Source organism: Anser cygnoides, chromosome 30, assembly GCF_040182565.1.
Source record: "Anser cygnoides isolate HZ-2024a breed goose chromosome 30, Taihu_goose_T2T_genome, whole genome shotgun sequence".
Taxonomy (NCBI): domain Eukaryota; kingdom Metazoa; phylum Chordata; class Aves; order Anseriformes; family Anatidae; genus Anser; species Anser cygnoides.
This window is the reverse complement of record NC_089902.1, coordinates 3,141,617-3,156,775: the sequence shown is the minus strand read 5'-3', so window position 1 is coordinate 3,156,775 and position 15,159 is coordinate 3,141,617. Positions and strand designations below refer to the sequence as shown.

General features: G+C 49.5%; 1 protein-coding gene across 1 annotated transcript; it reads right to left on the bottom strand.

Moving 5' to 3' along the window:
* Nucleotides 1-9,112: 9,112 nt before the first annotated feature.
* LOC136787548 (olfactory receptor 14I1-like) lies at nt 9,113-9,886 on the bottom strand. Its single transcript, XM_066984859.1, has 2 exons — nt 9,488-9,886; nt 9,113-9,196 (listed from the first exon to the last, which is right to left on the bottom strand). Exons 1-2 carry the CDS (start codon nt 9,884-9,886, stop codon nt 9,113-9,115), a joined length of 483 nt encoding a protein of 160 aa, XP_066840960.1.
* Nucleotides 9,887-15,159: the final 5,273 nt, after the last annotated feature.

The window sequence follows — 15,159 nt, the reverse complement described above, 5'->3', positions numbered from 1 at the left end:
ACTGTGGCAAGAGCCCAAGCGGGGGGACAATTCGATAGTCGAATCTTAGACTGTCAACATGATAACACAACTAAGGAACAGCATGTGGTGCGGGTCTATCGCTGGAGATGGCAGAATGAGAATGGGAGGCGAGTGTTCTTTAAGCATTTCTGGTCAGCTTATAATATAACTGGCCACCAAGGAGAACTGAATTGTGACTGTAAGTGGAAACCCGATGCGGGAGCTTGGAAGTGCGCATATACGAGTACGAACGGGGCAGACATTGTAACAGGACCACTCGGTAACAAGGACACTCTGTATTATCACGCCCCAAGGGCTAAAAAGGGATGGAATGGTCCTTTTCCAAATGGGACATGGGCCCTAAAGGGACATTATTGGGTGTGTGGCAAACATGCTTACAAGAGGCTACCTGAAAATTGGTCGGGAATATGCTATGTGGGGTACATAAGACCCTTGTTCTTTTTATTGTCACAAACACAAGAAGATCATTTAGGAATAAGATTATATGATGACCTGAACAGAGTGAAACGATCTATAGATACTTCCTTAACCGGGGGTAGTGCCCAAAAATGGGGAAAGGATGAATGGCCTCCTGAAAGAATCATACAGCATTATGGGCCAGCCACCTGGAACCCGAATGAGTTGATATCAGGAGCCCGAGAACCTATTTATAATTTGAACCGAATAATTAGGTTGCAAGCTATCCTCGAGGTTGTAACAAATCAAACAGCGACAGCCTTGGATCTTTTGGCTGACCAATCCACTCAAATGAGAAATGCTATATTCCAACATAGAATGGTCTTAGACTATTTACTAGCAGAAGAAGGGGGAGTATGTGGAAAACTGAACGATTCTAATTGTTGTCTACAGATTGATGATAATGGAAAAGTGGTCAAGCAGATAACAAAGGAAATTAGAAAGTTAGCCCACGTCCCAGTACAAACTTGGAAGGGTATGGATTGGGATTTCTTTTCATGGTTGCCTGGTGAACCATGGGTTAAAAGGATGCTGTTTTTATTTTTATGTGGTATAGTGACATTATTGTTTATACCTTGTATGATACCTTGCTTTACGTTGTTGATACGGCGAGTAATAAATAGCACCCAATTTGTGATGACTTCAGTGGAGAGAAAAGGTGACGTGTCGATAATGATGCTTAAAAAGTGGACACCCCGAGAACTGACTGATGAAATCCAATTGTTACTGACAAAGGTTGAAGGAGAGACACGAATTGAAGATTAAAAAAAAAAAAAGGGAGGAATTGTAAGAAATGGTCCAGCAATTCGTGCCACTAAGGGGTTTTGAAGGGTTAACATTGAGGCCTGGGTTTAGGCGAGAAAAGAACAAAGGGATTTCTTCGGAGAAAAAACTGCTGACTTTGCACGAATGTGCAGTAACTTCTGACAGCCGGCCAAGAGACCACTAGATAAGGAGGAAAAATATGAGCCTCCCTGTCTCCCTGTCCGAGCGGCCCCCGAGAAAGTAACAAAGACTGATAAGCGGGTGCACTTGGAAGGACGTCGGATTCGGGAAACCAATTATAATAACCTTGCCTCTTTTAGAAGTAGTAATAAATATGTATTAGCCTAGGAGTATAAAAAATTAGATGCCTCACGTAACGGGTGTGCGTCCTGGTGGAGCAGAGACTCCCGGCGCACCCAGCGCTGTTTGCTTGCCTCTATTCATTTAATAAATTGTAAACTTTGATTGCAATCCTATTTGGGACTCAGTCATTTATAACAGACTTCTTCCTCCTCAACCTCGCCCTCCTCGACCTGGGCTGCATCTCCACCACTCTGCCCAAAGCCATGGCCAATGCCCTCTGGGACACCAGGGCCATCTCCTATCAAGGGTGTGCTGCACAGGTCTTTTTTTTTCTGTTCTTTATATCAGCAGAATATTCCATTCTCACCATCATGGCCTATGACTGCTACGTTGCCACCTGCAAGCCCCTGCACTACGGGAGCCTCGTGGGCAGCAGAGCTTGTGCCCAGATGGCAGCAGCTGCCTGGGGCAGTGGCTTTCTCAATGCTGTCCTGCACACGGCCACTACATTTTCCCTGCCCCTCTGCCAAGGCAATGCTGTGGACCAGTTCTTCTGTAAGATCCCCCAGATCCTCAAGCTCTCCTGCTCAGACACCTTCCTCAGGGAAGTTGGGGCACTTGTGTTTAGCGTTTCTTTAGTCTTTGGCTGTTTTGTTTTCATTGTGTTGTCCTATGTGCAGATCCTCAGAGCAGTGCTGAGGATGCCCTCTGAGCAGGGCCGGCACAAAGCCTTTTCCATGTGCCTCCCTCACCTGGCCGTGGTCTCCCTCTTTGTCAGTACTGGAATATTTGCCTACCTGAAACCCAGCTCCAACTCCTCCCCATCCCTGGACCTGTTGGTGGCAGTTCTGTACTCAGTGGTGCCTCCAACAGTGAACTTCATCATCTACAGCATGAGGAACCAGGACATGAAAGCCACACTGAAGAAAGAGTTTCTGGTGGTAATATTTAGTTAGCTTTTTTATTTATGTATTTATTTTATTTAGATAGCTTAATTGGCTATCTCATTTTTCTAGTTTTATTCAAGTTCATTTCAGGCAATTTTTGAGCTTTATATATAGTAATGTTTGTAATTTGTATAGTATTGTTTTTATATTTAATATATTATATAGTATTGTTTTTATTTTTAATATATTATATAGTATTGTTTTTATATAATTTTTATAGTATTGTTTGTAATTTTGTTTGCAGTTAAATATTTGCTTTCATTCCTCTTTTCCAGATGACCAACCCTCTGTTGGACCGAGATTTTCTCTGTAAACATGTTTATTCCTAAATGACATCTGGCCTCAATTGTTGCATCTTGTTAGTAAAATGAAGTTGCTCAGTGCTCAGGGCTCCTCTTCCCAAACTGGAGTGCAGAAGACGCTCAGGAAGTGCCAGACTGAAGGTCTCACTCTTGTGCTTGGGTGCCACCTGGACACAGGGACATGAGGGCATGGGGTGGGGGGTGAGGGAGCCAGGGCTGACCTGAGTTGTCACTGGTGGATGCCCAGTGCCCCTGGAGGCCCTGACCGGTCAAGAAGCAGCTTCCTGGGATTGAAATGTGACAGGGCTGGCGGCATCAGGGAGGTATCGGGAACCACCAGGATATCCTACGGGTTCTCCTGGGATGCCGTGTGCCTTGTGTTGGGTGGGCAGTGAGTGGGTCTTCACAGTAAAGCCAAGCCAAAGGATGCACGGGCTGATGGGAGCTCTGCAATGCCAGGACACACAGCGAGGCCACAGCACAAAGGTCTCAGAGGCCTTCAGTGATCAGTAGGAAAGGGCCAAATGTGGGTGACAAGGCAACGGCAGGGGGGTGGGGAGAGGTGGGCAGGGGCTGGGCTGGGCTGGGCAGTGCCCGGCAGAGGGCACCAGCAGCGTCAGGGAGCGGTGGCAGCATGCAGGGGAGGGCTCCCAGCAGGGCTTGGTGCTGCAGAGCCAGGGCTGGGGAAGGGAGCCCCGAGCTGCAGGGGCAGGGGACACGAGGCCGCTCGGGGCCCTTGCTGGCCTGGGCAGAGCAGGAAGGGGGCCCAGGACATTCGTCCCCTCACCGCAGCCTGCCACAACCTGCACGGCGCTCACGGAGCATCCAGGGCCAGGCTCTGCCCCGTGGTGCGCAGGGAGAGGGCAAAGCCTCTCTGAAGAAGAGGCTGAAAGTGAAAAAGGTCCCTCCGCTGCCCCGTGGTGTGACAGGGCCAGGGTGGGACAGCTTACCTTTATTTGATGTAGTTCTTGTGTAATTTGCTTTGGTGATGGCACAAAAAGACAGCTCCTTCACCAGTGATGTACATCCTTCTTCATGTTAGGACACAACTCAACTTCCTTGACTCTGCTTTATCTCACAGATGAACTGGATTAGGTCTCCTTGATTACTCTGAGGCACAGTGCAGTGCTTTTTGCCTTCTGACACTCCAGCACAATATGTGTGACTTTCCCTTACTCTGCGCATTGACCTGACGGGTCATTTCACATTTTTCACTTTCATATCCCTAGTTGGAAGGGGATGATTTCCCAAAGTGGGGCAAGCTGATGGGTTCTGGCTCAGCCATTTGAAGCGTGCTATACTTGAGTTTCTCAGCCTGAATTTGCTAAAGATGACTGAGGATGGTAAATGGATGTTCAAGTGTCTCGTAGGAATAAGGGGTATCACGGGTTAAGTAAGAATAAGAATATCATGGGTTTCCAATGGCCATTTCAAATCTAGATCAGTCCCAGGAACACACTGAACTAGGATGTTGTCTTTGAAGGGGTTTCCTGTGCTGGGCTGGGCTGCAGTTACAGGGACAAAGACCACTGCTGGCAGTGGAGGTGCCCTGGGAACTCCACTGTGCTCCACCTGATTTTCCCAAAAGGCTCCGGTCTCCTGCAGGTCTTTTCTGACATCTGCCGGCCCATGGAAGTGCCTCAAATACAACGGGGCCACAGGAGGTTTTCCCTGGTTATGCTTATGGTCAGACAGCAAAGCTCTGCCTCAATACCCTGTAATTTTTTTAGTACTTAACTAATAAAAAAACTACTCATCAGCTCAAATGATTCAACCCCTTCCATTAAATGTCTCACGAAGAAGATCATGATGAAATGTGAATTTTCAGGATGTATATACATTGCGGGAGAAGAAATCCTGGTGTTCACCTGTACTTGCATTGTCATCCCTTTGTCTATAATGGTGTGCTCCCTCATCTTCCAGGCACAAAACCTGACTTGATTACACAGACCCTGCTGAATGTCCCCTTTCCAGCTGCCTGTCTGGACCTATGCACTTCCCATGGTTCTCCTGCTTTGCCCTCCCCTTACTCTTGGATCATTCAGACCGCTCTCACCAACCCAGTTGCTGCTTTGAGTTTCAGTGAGTTCCAGCTTGCCCATCTCTCAGCAGTCGGTCTAACGGTTTCCTTAGCAAGAAACTCATCATTTATCATTGAATTACTATGATATGGATTAATATTAACACTACTATTTAAAATTTCCTATTAATCAGTGTAAAAAACATCTTGAACCGTCATCCCTTTGGGAAGGTAAACTTCACTGGAGGCCAAAAAAAAAGGAACTTGAACTTTTTTTTTTTTAAAATTGCAGCATGATTTCCTGTTGCCTCTTTTCAAATAGGAAAAACCCTGCTCTTCCTACCTAAGCAGGGCTTCAAAGGAGTAACCCTAGACCAATATCTATAGGAAAATGATGCTCCAAAGTGAAATGCAACAAAATTCAGCCTTCAAAATGAGGAAAGATTTTTATTAGATGCTCTTTGAAATCTTCCTCGTTAACTACACCATGAGAGCTCTCCAATTAGCTCTACAAGTTTTGAAGACATGAAGAAAACCGTGGGAGAGATATGGCTGCTTAGGCCTTTCTCTCTTTTAATGAGTTCAGTGGTGTATTTTGGTGCTGAGTCAGTGAAACATGGGTACTGAGAGGAGAATGATGCAACTGCTTGAGAAAGTAAAGTCAGAAGGAAAAGTTGAAGTGACTTGGAGTATTAATGGGCCCCACTGAGGGCTGTTCCTAACAAAGCCTCCCCAGGGACTTGTTAGGGCACATAATTGGAGGCCATGATTCCAGACAGGCAAAGCGCTGTGCTGAGAAAAGTCTTGGTTGGTTTTGGTGAAGCAGAAGGGCCAAGGCCTGACCCCAGCCACTGGGAGGGGAGATCCTGCATCCCCACGTCTGGCTCAGGGCTCTTCTTGGGGTCTGTATGATGTGGTGGGCAGTGTGATGCCATGAGAAGAACTTCATTAGGACACCTCCCCACCCCTGCACAGGGTATCAAGGAAGCAGTGAGGGCCCATTGCAATGACAATATCTCGTCTCCTCAGAAGCTCTAGCCAAAGGGACAAAAACATTAGGGCTGTTGGGGCCTTCCATTCCTGCCAGCACCCTCTGCCTTCTCCTCTGCAGGCTTTCCTATGCTGTCCCACACTTTGCCCTATTTCCTTGAAGTCTGCAGACACCCATCTCTGTCCACCACCTTGCTCTCATACAGGACTTTCCATCATCTCACCCATGTCTCGTCAGCACTCATCAGCTGTTCCTTGAAACACAAAGCCTGGGTGTGATCATAAACTCTCTTTCAGTGACCTCTGTCACCATGGCAAAACCCTTTGAGGGACATTTCTTCCTCTTCATGGCCAGTGCCACCCTTCCAAGGTGCAATTTGTGGCAGTTTTTCTCTCCTGCTCTTTCCTACTACCAAAGAAAGCTCCATCAGGGTGGAAACCACTCCTGAAGCAGGCATCCCAACCCATCAGGCTCCTTGAGGCCTGTCAGCCAAGCACACAGAAGTCACCTCAGCAACATCTCCCAAGGCCTGGGCCTGCTGCTGGCCTTGCAGCTTCTTGGCTAGACACAGCCAAGCCTTGTGCCTCCTGCTGTGCAGTCCTGGCCTCAAGCAGAAGGGACAGGACAAGCCCTCTGCGGGCCTTCTTTCTGTCTGGGTCCTCCTGGGGATGGAGGCAGAGGGGATCCCACAGGCAGCATGCCAAGCAGGGGCCTTCTGCTGGCCTAGCAGGGCCACTGGCAGATGTCAGCCCCAAAGTGCACATCCCAGGGAGAAGCCAAGGCTGACCTGCCACCTCCAGACACAAGGCACCTCACAGTCCCTTTGCGTGACACGTTCCTGCTGCTGCCCTATCAGCTGCAGAGACAGAAGTGACCTCCCAGTCACTGCCCCAGTCCCATTCCTCCTGCTGGGGCAGGAGATCCTGAGGCAGAGCTGAGCTCATCAGAGCATTCCCACCCATCTCCTCCTTGTGGCCCACAAGCTGATCAGATCCATGGCCCCTCACATCCATCTCTGAATGCCATGGGACTGCACGGCAACCTCATGGTTCCTGACCTGCCTCAAGGGGCCAAGCACCTAAAGATAAGGTTTAGGAGAGGCTTTGAATGTGAAGAGGTTAATACACAGGAGGACAGGGTTTGGATGTTAGTTGTTCATGTATGACATTAGGGACTACGGCGAACCTTTCCAGGTGAGAGCTTAAGAAAATATTGAGTGGGAGGGTTTGGTGTTGGGCTTGGGGTGTCAGGTCAGTTGTTAGGGTATGTGCAAGCTCTTTGCTTTAGCCTTTTGTTCAGGTCTGCAAAAAGACTTGGGTTAAATAGAGCGTTTTAATGCTTGTGTTAAAGGCAGGGATCAGGGTGAGCAAGAGAGTAAAGGTAAGGGAAAGATATTATGGACTTATTTTGGCTCAAGGGATATTGTAGACAAAAATTAGAGCAGTGGATTCCTGTCAGGGTGTGGAGTGGCATTTAGATTTAGGTATTAATGTTACAGGTTAAAATAGGGTAAGGGCCTCACATGACTGCTTTAAGTCTGTGTTATGGTGGGATCAACATTACCTGAGCATTCTTACCTCTCCAAAATCATTAGCTTCTGCTGGCCAAGATCTTCTTCCCTCCCCCAGATCTCACATCTCTCCTGGTCAGGCTTCTCCTGACTTCCCCATATCAGTCATCTTCTTAGGGGCAGCTTTCTGATGGCTTTCATGAACTCAGAGTATCTGTCTCACCTCTGTTGGCTACTCTGCTCCTGAGAAAGAAGCAACTCCCAAGCCAGCATGGAGAAGGACACAAAGGCTGTAGAAGCACCCTGCACAATGTGCCCAGCAGCTCTGCACCACCACAAAAGCAGCCCTGAAGGATGAATTCAGGGAAAAGCTGAAACCTCTGACATGACAACCCCAATTCAAGACCTCTTCCTCTATGGGGCCTACCCAATACTTAGGAAGAGAGGATCTCACAAACTGTGTGCAGAGCAGGTGCATCTGGTGGCCTGTCATGGAGACCAGCAGATGTGAGCCTAAAGGCACAGATCCCAGCCAGGAGTCAAGGGATGACCTGTCAGCTGCTTCAGAAAAAAGTCACCTCACAGGTCACTTAAGAGCCATTAGCTTCCTACTGGACTTGGAGCTTCGGAGGCACCACTGAGCTCATAATACCACACCTACAAAACACCCCCTTTTTGGCCCAGAATCTGCCCAGGTAGAAGTGATCTGGTTGTGATCCTTCCAGCCCATGGCACACCTCCTGGGCTCCCAGCCTCTCTGACACACAGGAGCCAGTGCCGTGCCAGTTCTGGGAGGTGCTAGGGCAGGAGGGACCTTGCAGTCAAATCACTCGCCAGACTCCTTGGCTGGGGCTGCTGCGTGCCCTGGGGCTGCAGAGCTCTCCTCTGCCTGCTCACAGCAGATTGAGCCCTTGAGCTGTGGTGAGTCCACCTTGGAGGAGATCCCCCCTTAGGAGGGAAGTGCTGCAGCGCAGGCCGGCTGTGCCACTGCCGTGCCCACTGCCTGCCCCTGCCTGCAGTCCCAGCACAGCCCCACAGCAGCACTGGCACCAAGCTACAGGAGCAGCCGGGCCTGACCCCACCAGCAGGGCTCAGCACGAGAGGGGGGCAGTGGCAAGAGAGCAGCTCGGCATGCCCCAAGCGCTGGTGCTCCCTGCCCGTGCTGCTGGGATGGGACTCTTTTCCTCTGCAGCCCTGCACATGGCACTGCCCCTGCAGAGCCAGAGCAGCTCTCAGAGGAAGGACGTCACACAAGGAAGGCAGTGCAGGCTCCTTCACTTTTTTTATGTTCACAGAGAGACGGGCTCCTCGTGTACAGAGTCTCAGTATATACATTCAACACGTACATACTGAAATGGAAGTGGAAGAACGGCCTCCTTTCTTTTATTTCAATTCACAGAGGGCCTGGCTCCTCATATACAGAATCTCTGAGCTACACTTGACAGGTACATACTGTAAAAGAAATGAGAAGAATGATATCATTTTAATGGGCAACTTTAGCCATATTAAAAGAAAGAAAGTCCTGTAATGAAAACACTCATAAATGCACAAACACACACAAATATAATTATATATATAATGTTAGCTGTTCTTGTAGTCACTGACATTATTAGTCATCTGCAGAGGTAGAATGGAAATTCATTGCTTCCGAAACACATCTAGTCATCAATTTCCACAACGCATGCTTGAGCTCCTGGTTCCTCATGCTGTAGATGAGGGGGTTCACTGCTGGAGGCACCACCGAGTACAGAACTGCTAGCACCAGGTCCAGGGATGGGGAGGAGATGGAGGGGGGCTTCAGGTAGCAACCATGACAGTGCAGAGAAAGAGGGAGACCACGGCCAGGTGAGGGAGGCATGTGGAAAAGGCTTTGTGCCGGCCCTGCTCAGAGGGGATCCTCAGCACTGCCCTGAAGATCTGCACATAGGACAGCACAATGAAAATAGAACAACCAAATAACAAAGAAACACTAAACACAAGGGCCCCAACTTCCCTGAGGTAGGCATCTGAGCAGGAGAGCTTGAGGATCTGGGGGATTTCACAGAAGAACTGGTCCACAGCATTGCCTTGGCAGAGGGGCAGGGAAAAGGTAGTGGCCGTGTGCAGGACAGCATTGAGAAAGCCACTGCCCCAGGCAGCTGCTGCCATCTGGGCACAAGCTCTGCTGCCCACGAGGCTCCCGTAGTGCAGGGGCTTGCAGATGGCAACATAGCGGTCGTAGGCCATGATGGTGAGAAAACAATACTCCGCTCCAACGAAGAAGACAAAAAAGAAGACCTGTGCAGCACACCCTTGATAGGAGATGGCCCTGGTGTCCCAGAGGGCATTGGCCATGGCTTTGGGCAGAGTGGTGGAGATGGATCCCAGGTCGAGGAGGGCGAGGTTGAGGAGGAAGAAGTACATGGGGGTGTGGAGGCGGCGGTCGCAGGCTACAGCGGTGAGGATGAGGCCGTTGCCCAGGAGGGCAGCCAGGTAGATGCCCAGGAAGAGCCCGAAGTGCAGGAGCTGCAGCTCCCGCGTGTCTGTGAATGCCAGCAGGAGGAACTCACTGATGGAGCTGCTGTTGGACATCTGCTAATTCTGGTCATGAGGTCCTGTACAAGGAGGAGAAAAGCAGTGATAATGTACCACAGGCATATCAGAGGAAAACTCTTTCCATTTTCTCATTTAAAATCACCAAAAATTGCCCATTTCCAGGCAGATATTTTGAAGGTCTCCTTCACTGATTCTGCCTGACTGTGTCTCTGGGAGCAGGGGATTCATCTGTGGGCAATGGAAGAATCAGTCCTGCACTACAGCCAGAGGTAGTAGAGTGGAAGTAACATGGAAGTAATACGGTAGGAACATGGGGTAGTCTCAGATTCACTTTACTGCTGATATCAAAGAGATTTCCCCAGTTTTGCTCCCAGTTCACCCAACTGCAGCACAGAGGTGCGGAGATTTAGTTATTTAATTATTTGTTTTGTATTTTTGGTTCTAGCTGCCCCACCACACCTGAGGAGTGATTCTAAGTCAAAAATCCTGGGCGTTCTGCTGCACTCCAAGTAACACCTTGTGTATCCTCAGAGGCAAAGAGACTGTCCCTTTAGTGCAGAGCGTACCAAAGACACGACAGCCAGTCTGTCCATCACTGCTGGTCTCAGCTGTGCTGGCATCTCTTTGAGCTACAGGACAATTCTGCTAAGGAGGTTCTCCTGAGAAGAGCTTGAACACTGCTGAGAGCAGAGGAATCCACGCTCCCAGTGCCCATCTCCAGACCCCTCACCCTGTCCCCGTACTCCCCTTCCCCCAAGCACCCCGAGGGCTCACTCCATGGGCACGTGAAACCCCCATCCCCAGGCAGCCTGGGAACAAGAGCAGCAGCAGCACGGCCAGGTGGAGAAGCCAGGAGGAATGGCAGCGTGCTGCTGCCAGGGGAGGCAAGGCCAGGGAGGGACAGACGGACACTCAGCACACCCTCCTGTGCTGCAGCTCTGCCTGCAGAGGCGGCAGCTCCTGCTCATTGCAAATGATCTGTGCTCACCTCAAGCCTGCAGACACCTCCCAAAGGCAGGGCACTGGGCATCGGAGGGTTTGCAGCTCCTAAAGATCAGCTAGGATCTCTGGCAACCCCACCTGCATGGCCCTGCTGCCAGAGCCTCACAGTGCAAAGAGCCTGCAGATCTGTCCTGCCACACGCTGCCCTCTGTTGCTGCGCTCCTCACTGCCTCCAAGCCCTCTCTCCTTCTCTCCTGTCCCCGTGCCAGCTGCGGTCAGAGCCCCCAGCCCTGCTGCGCTGTGCACAGGAGCTGCTCCTGGGCACAGCTGTCTCTCTGCACCAGGGCCCTCTTGCCACGAGCTCTCTCTGTCCCACGAGCCCGGCCCAGCTCAGCACCAGACGTCGAGCCCAATGCATTGGAATCCCCCCTCGGGGGGCTTTGGGGAGGAGCCCACAAACCTCAGGCACTGAGAGACAATTGAAGACATCTCTCAATAAGTCCAAGTCAGAGGCAAGTTTCCTGCAGTGTCCCCCTGAGGGCCAGCACTGACACAGCCTCCCTTGGAGCTCGTTAGAGCAGAGCATTGGAGGCAGTGAGGACAAGCAGACAAAGGCAATGTGAAGGTGGCACTGATGTGTAGGAAAACTGGATGTGTGTCACCAAGCACAAGGGTCAGGCCTTGTTCCCTGGAACCCTGGAAGGGAGATCTGTTCCTGTCCCACACTGCTCAGGGCTCTTCCTGGGGCAGGAGGAGATGGGGATGTGCATGGCCAAGTGCAGGAGAATGGTACGAGCCCTGCCTGGTTCATGGCTGGGGGCTAGGAGGCAATGAGGCCCTGGTGCTTTACCGATAAGCTGTCTCCTCCTAGGCCTCAGTGGCAGAGACAACAGCCAGAGCCACGGACACAAAGCCCTGGGTCCTGTTGGGACTCTCAGCCTTGTCAGAGGCCTCTGTCCTCTCCACACCAGGCTATCTGAGGGACAGATTCTTGTCAAAGACAAAAAAAAATAAAAATATAAATTGTTTATATAAATATTTCAGTAAGGTAGGATTAAGGAGAATCATCATCTTTTAATGGATGTGGGTGGAAACTTGGTGAGAAGAGATGAGGAAAAGGCAGAGGCACTTAATGCCTTCTTTGCCTCAGGCTCTAGCAGCAAAACCAGTTGTTCTCCTGGACATTTCTTCCTCCTCGTGGCTGGTGCCACCCTTCCATGGTGCACTTTGTGACAGTTTTTTCTCTCCTGCTCTTTTCTACTTCCAAAGAAAGCTCCATCAGGGTGGAAACCACTCCTGAAGCAGGCATCCCAACCCATCAGGCTCCTTGCGGACTGTCAGCCAAGCAGACGGAAGTCACCTCACCAGCATCTCCCAAGGCCTGGGCCTGCTGCTGGCCTTGCAGCTTCTTGGCTAGACACAGCCAAGCCTTGTGCCTCCTGCTGTCCAGTCCTGGACTCAAGCAGAAGGGACAGGACAAACCCTCTGCGGGCCTTCTTTCTGTCTGGGTCCTCCTGGGGATGGAGGCAGAGGGGATCCCAGGGTCAGCATGCCAAGCAGGGGCCTTCTGCTGGCCTCGCAGGGCCACTGGCAGATGTCAGCCCCAAAGTGCACATCCCAGGGAGAAGCCAAGGCTGACCTGCCACCTCCAGACACAAGGCACCTCACAGTCCCTTTGCGTGACACGTTCCTGCTGCTGCCCTATCAGCTGCAGAGACAGAAGTGACCTCCCAGTCACTGCCCCAGTCCCATTCCTCCTGCTGGGGCAGGAGATCCTGAGGCTGAGCTGACCTCTCTCTAGTCTCCTAGCGACTAGATTTTACCTTTCTCAGTTAGAGATTAAGCAAAGTTTTAGTGGGAGTGTTTGGTGTTCTGCTTGTGGAGTCAGGTCTCTGGTTAGGGTATGGGCATGCACTATGTTTAAGAGTTTTGTTTAGGTTTGTCAAAAAGTCTGGGTTTAAATAGAGCGTTTTAATGTTAGTGTTAAGGGCAGTGATTAGGGTGAGCAAGAGTAAAGGTAAGGGAAAGGGGCTATGGGCTGAGTTTTCCTAAAAGTAATACTTTTAGTTCTGCATTACAGTAGTGGATTCCTGTCAGGTGGTGGACTAATGTTTATGTGAAGGGATTATTGTTAGTGTTGAAAGTAGTGTAATGGACACAGAAGACTGTTTGAAGTCAGTGTTACAGCAGCATCAACATTACATGAACCCTCTAACCTCTAGAAAGTAAGCTTCCGAGCTCCTCTTCCCTTCCTCTTCCCTCCCCAAAATCTCACATCTCTCCTGGCCAGGATACTCCTGACCTCCCCATAGCAGTCATCTAGCTGGGATCAGCTTTCTGATGGCTTTCATTTTACCAGAGTATCTGTCTCACCTCTGTTGGCTACTCTAGTCTTGAGACAGAAGAGGCATTGTAGTCAGGAGGGAAAAGGGCACAAATGTCTCTAGGATCATCCTGCACAACGTGCCCATCAGTTCTGCACCTCCACAAAACTGCGCTTCCTACCTACAAGTTTTGTTTCCAGAATGGCTTCTATGGTCCAGGGTTCCTTTTCCCAGGCCCTCACGCATGGTTTTGTTTCAGATGTTCAGGGATGGGATAAGGAAAGCCAAGGCATAGATGGAACAGAGCTTATCAAGTGAAGCAAAGAATAACAGGAAGAGATTCTACAGATACATTGCTCAGAAAAGAAAGGTCAAGGAGAGTGTACCCCCTCTGATGGATGAGAAGCTTGAACTGGTAATGACAAACATCTACTTGGAATTGTGTTGTCACAGGCGTGGTTTAACCCGGCCGGCAGGTAAACACCACACAGCCGTTCACTCACCCTTCCCCCTCCCTCTCTGGGATGTGGGAGAGAAACGGGAAAGTGAAGCCTGTGAGTTGAGATAAAGACAGTTTATTAAGACAGGATTATAATAATAACAATAATAATAATAGTGATAATGATAATAGTATTAATAATAATAATGTGTACAAAACAAGTGATGCACAATGCAATTGCTCACCACCCGCTGACCGATGCCCAGCCTATCCCCGAGCAGCCGGCCCCCCCACCCCGGCCAGCCACCCCTATATATTGTTTAGCATGACGTCAGATGGTATGGAATACCCCTTTGGCCAGTTTGGGTCAGCTGTCCCGGGTCTGTCCCCTCCCAGCTCCTTCCGCACCCCCAGCCTGCTCGCTGGCAGGACAGAGCGAGAAGCCGAAAAGTCCTTGGCCTGGTGTAAGCACTGCTCTGCAACAATTAAAACATCAGCATGTTATCAGCGCTCTTCTCATCCTAATCCAAAACAGAGCACCCTACCAGCTACTATGAGGAAAAATTAACTCTGTCCTAACTGGAACCAGGACAATGCTGTGGACCAGTTCTTCTGTGAGATCCCCCAGATCCTCAAGCTCTCCTGCTCAGACGCCTACCTCAGGGAAGTTGGGGCACTTGTGTTTAGTGTTTCTTTAGTCTTTAGTTGTTTTGTTTTCATTGTGTTGTCCTATGTGCAGATCTTCAGGGCCGTGCTGAGGATCCCCTCTGAGCAGGGCCGGCACAAATCCTTTTCCACGTGCCTCCCTCACCTGGCAGTAGGTCTCTATGACTGTCAGCACTGGCTTGTTTGCCTACCTGAAGCCTCCCTCCGTCACCTCCCAATCGCTGAACCTGGTGGTGGCAGTTCTGTACTCGGTGGTGCCTCCAGCAGTGAACCCCCTCATCTACAGCATGAGGAACCTGGAGCTGAAAGATGCAGTGAGGAAACTATTTCTATACATGCTTCTTCATCATAAATAATGACTTCATTATTGTCATAATTAACATATAATTTTTGTCATTATACTTATTATCAAAATGTAATATTAGAAATTATCCTAACAGGACTAGCTGTTTTTTTTTTTTTTGTGAAAATGATAGAGTGTTTTCTTTAAGTATATTTTTATTAATATTTTAACAAAATTTTATATTGATAGAAATAATGTTATTCTTGTCCTCCTGCATAACAAGTTTTAAAATTATTTTTAACCAGTCATAGGATCATGGAATCACAGAATGTCCTGGGCTGTAAAGGACCTCAAAGATCATCTAGTTCCAACCCCCCTACCAAAGGCAGTGACACCTCCCAGGAGATCATGGTTGCTCAGGACTTCATCTAACTTGCTCTTGAAGACCTGCAGGGATGGGGCATCCAATACCTCTGTGGAAAACCTGTTCCAGTGCCTCACTATCCTCTGAGTGAAAAATTTCCTTCTAACCTCTAATAGAAATCTCCCCTTTTAATTTAAAACCATTTCCCCTTGTCCTGCCATGATCTACCTGAGTAAAGAGTCCTTCTCCATCCCTTTTATAAGGCCCCTTTAAGTATTGAAAATCTGCAAT

Excerpts from the sequence above, each read along its gene's own strand:
- LOC136787548 (XM_066984859.1), bottom strand. The coding sequence starts at position 9,886 with ATGTCCAACAGCAGCTCCATCAGTGAGTTCCTCCTGCTGGCATTCACA. Across the intron at positions 9,197-9,487 it reads CCCTGCACTACGGGAGCCTC|GGCCGGCACAAAGCCTTTTC; the intron begins GTGGGCAGCAGA and ends CCCTCTGAGCAG.